General features: G+C 49.8%; 1 protein-coding gene across 2 annotated transcripts in view; it reads right to left on the bottom strand.

The window, feature by feature from the left end:
* The window catches only part of LOC123064604 (LEAF RUST 10 DISEASE-RESISTANCE LOCUS RECEPTOR-LIKE PROTEIN KINASE-like 2.3), a 5,983-nt gene extending 3,185 nt beyond the window's left edge, over positions 1-2,798 (bottom strand). For both annotated transcript variants that reach the window (XM_044488052.1, XM_044488053.1), the window contains exons 1-2: positions 1,953-2,798; positions 353-388 (exon numbers count right to left, since the gene is read on the bottom strand). In XM_044488052.1, coding sequence (XP_044343987.1) covers positions 353-388; positions 1,953-2,697 — 781 coding nt within the window. In that variant the 5' untranslated portion in view covers positions 2,698-2,798. The remainder of the gene's footprint in view (positions 1-352; positions 389-1,952) is intronic.
* Positions 2,799-3,513: the final 715 nt, after the last annotated feature.

The following is a 3,513-nucleotide window of genomic DNA, read 5'->3' as shown; positions in this document are numbered from 1 at the left end:
GGCCGCCCCGTCGCTGCCCCGACGCAGTCGCCCCGAATCGTGCAGCGCTGCCGCCGCCCCCACACACAGCCGCGGCTGCCCCGTCGCGGCCCCAACGCAGCCGGCCTGAATCGTGCAGCGCTGCCGCCGACCCGATTCAACCGCCCCCCACTAATTTTTAAATATCCATTTTTCACGATCTATTGAAGTTGGAGTTTTACATCTCCAGTATGCATCATCTATTGAAGTTGTCTCTTTTTTGGAGATGTAAAATTCTACATCTTCAAATTTGCATTGTTTTTATTGGAGATGCTCTCAATGGTTGTTGAAACACATGCTTTCTTTGCTTACACACACTTGCACGTAGACGTACCTATCAGGATGACCTTGTTGCTGGATTTCTTCCCATCTGCGAACATGGAAAAGGTCAATATACATGCGCATGCACAATGTCATCAACAAAGCAAGTGACCAAATTATATATTTGCGAGACTAATCAACGAATTAGGTCCCGATGGGAGACTAATTAATCTGACACTGATGCATTTGTACTGTGCTAAGGACATACATGCGTTTGTCGGACTAATTGACAGGCCTAGCAGCGTCACTGATTAGGTAAGAGCTGTTAAACGACGACTTGCTAGTTGAATGGATCGGTTCGACAGGAAATCTTACCGGCCGGGACAAGAAATCGGACGGCAGATCGAACGCGCTAACTTTGATTAGTTACCGTCGTGTTCACACGATCGACACGTAGGCATGCATGACGAAACGACCACAATATGCAAAGCATGCAAGTAACGGTCATACTCTAGACACACGACACATAGGCATGCACGAAGAAACGACGGTCACAATATTCGAAACAAATCACGGTCATCTTTCCGGACACATGCTAGCTGCCAAGGAGGAGGACGTGGAGTTCATACTCGAAACGTACGTCGTTAGTCGAGTTGATTGACTTGAACCTTGTGTACGTACGTACGTACTTTGCGATGCATGCTCAGAGCATGTAGACACATGCTAGCTGCCGAGGAGCAGGACGTGGAGTTCCAACTACTTGCGGCTAGAGCATACGGTTTTAGGTAGGACCTAACACGGAACCCATTGGCTGTTTGGCCAGAATACTGTTTGTGTTTTAGATACGATGAGATCCATCATCGACAATGACAGGCGCAGGCGCTGACCCAGGAGCCAAGTCCAAGCTAGCTAAGCTAAGGGCGTTCAGCACGTCGTTTCGGTAGCACGGCTACTGTTGCTGGTCAACCGGGGGAACCTTGTCCTAAAAGTTTAGCCAGCTACCCATATCACATGGAAACATTGACTCGCTCAAACATTTTTTATGTGGGAGGGTCTAAATCGAGCAAGAAATCTTCATTTTCTAAATTGATAATCTTGATTGCGTTTTCTTATCCAGGACCAATTTACTCCTATTTGTTATGCATTTTAGAAATTATCAAGCACCCTCCAAAGCTAAGAATACCACATAGGTTTTGCAAGTCGCGACCATTATGATCTTCAAAATAAACTAATTCAAACAAAATTTGTACCTTTTTACTTGTAGTTAATCTCGGCTTACATTCATGGCAGATCTATGTACATGCCTCTACATCAAAACGAGAAGCTAATCGAGATAGTATTAATTGTGAAACTAAATAATACCAGTTTCAAAACATGAGGTGTAGTTTGACTATCCAAATTCATACTGCAACTAATAATTATTTTAGTAATATAGTTTATCTTGCATAAAATAGACATCATTACATTCATATTTAAAAAACCCCATGTATGATTAGATTTACTAATACGTATGTAATAAAAAAAATCACAAACTTGGACAAAAGCAATATATAGTCTGTATTTAGTAAAATAAAACTCTGGAAAAAGTGTTGAAAATACTATGAATTAAAATAAAACTAGACTTAGTTGCACTAGACGTTATTTTGTTGGAAGTCGGGAGGGCGTGTGCTTACCGCATCTCGCCGGTCGCGATGAGCCGTCGGCGCAAACGCACGCGAACGCCTCGGCGTCGGAGTCGTACCCGCACTGGCCGCCGCTAGCGCCGCACGTGCCGCAGTCCCCGGCCGGCGCCCTCCACTGCAGAAGGTACCCTTCCCTCAGCAGCCGCGGGTACTCCACCCCAGCGCTGGCGCCCGGCGACGTGGACCCGGCCACCGGCACCACGGCGTAGTCGCACCCGGCAGCCACGGCCCTCGCGTCGGTGTTGTTGTACCGCGCGTCGAGCCGAACCACGGCAGTCGTCCCGGGGCAGATGACGTCGACGAACCCGGCCGCCGCGGGGTTCGTGCAGTTGAAGAGGAAGAGGAGCTGGCGGTTGGCGGCGCTGGCGGAGAAGGGCGCGAGGCTGAGGCTGGCGGAGACGTCGATCTTGGGCACGGGGCAGCCGGCGTCGTCCGTCTGCACGTTGTCGTTGGCCACGACCACGGCGCGGTCGGCGTAGGAGACGCTGAGGAGCTTGTACCCGCCGCGGAAGGAGCGGGCCAGCGACGCGCGCCCGCCGCGGCAGTCCACCTGGAACGCCGACGGGCCGCACGGCGCGGGCTGGGCGGCGTCCGTGAGCCAGAACGGGTACTGGATGGTCACGTTACCGCAAGCCTTTGGCGAACACGTCGCCACGGCCGCCGCCGCCGGCGTGGTCAATTGGTGCAGCAGCAAGCATGTCGCTGCTAGGACGGAGAGGAGCGCTCGTAGATGCATCGCGACGTACGTTCGATCGATCGACCCGTGTGTGGGTGGTGGCCGCGGTGTTCCGTTGCGTGGAAGAAGGAACGTACGTAGGGTGTGTTGGTATATACGGATGTAGCTAGATAGATAGGGGATGGAGAAGAGGTAAACGGGGAGTGTTCATTTGACTCGCGTTGTCACTTTATTTCGTGGACTTGTCTATGCTTCCGTGTGTGAGACGCCCGAGTTGATTGATTTTAGTTCGTGGGTGCTGATTAATAGTAACGTCATGCTTTACGTGATGCTTGCGTCGGGAGATTGGGACTGGCAACGGTAGGTGAGCGCGCACCTTCGTCAAAGTCGACTTCAAAAAATTGGAGCGGCAAATGGGAAATGGCTATTCGACGAACCTGTTCGGATGGTGCTATCTTATCAAGTTTATATATTGGAATGGCAAATCAACATGTGGTTGGATGGTTAGAAGGACAGTGATATATATCTCTTGCCCATCACAGTTCAAGTACTTCACGTTGGTGCTCACATGGATTTTGCCTGCACTGCATGTATGTCATAGTTAGGCCTGGTTGAGAAAAAACAGGCTAAAAACCAATATATGCATGTTAGATTGATTGTCTGCATTCCCTTTAACCTGGATAGGGCGCAACGAAACGCAGACTGTTTGGTTGCCGGCTTGTTCGAGCGAAAACAAAAGCCATGGTGCTTAGTTACATGCAACGCATGTTGTCTGATAATCTCCTCATGGAGGTGGTGAGGTTACCAACACACTAGCAGTAAGCGGCTTGTTCTAGCAGTATGTTTGCAGTAGCGGCCCGTTTTTGGTCATTTTTT

The sequence above is a fragment of the Triticum aestivum genome, chromosome 3B (assembly GCF_018294505.1).
Source record: "Triticum aestivum cultivar Chinese Spring chromosome 3B, IWGSC CS RefSeq v2.1, whole genome shotgun sequence".
Taxonomy (NCBI): domain Eukaryota; kingdom Viridiplantae; phylum Streptophyta; class Magnoliopsida; order Poales; family Poaceae; genus Triticum; species Triticum aestivum.
Note: the sequence above shows the minus strand (reverse complement) of the source record. Positions and strands in the feature narration are given on the sequence as shown.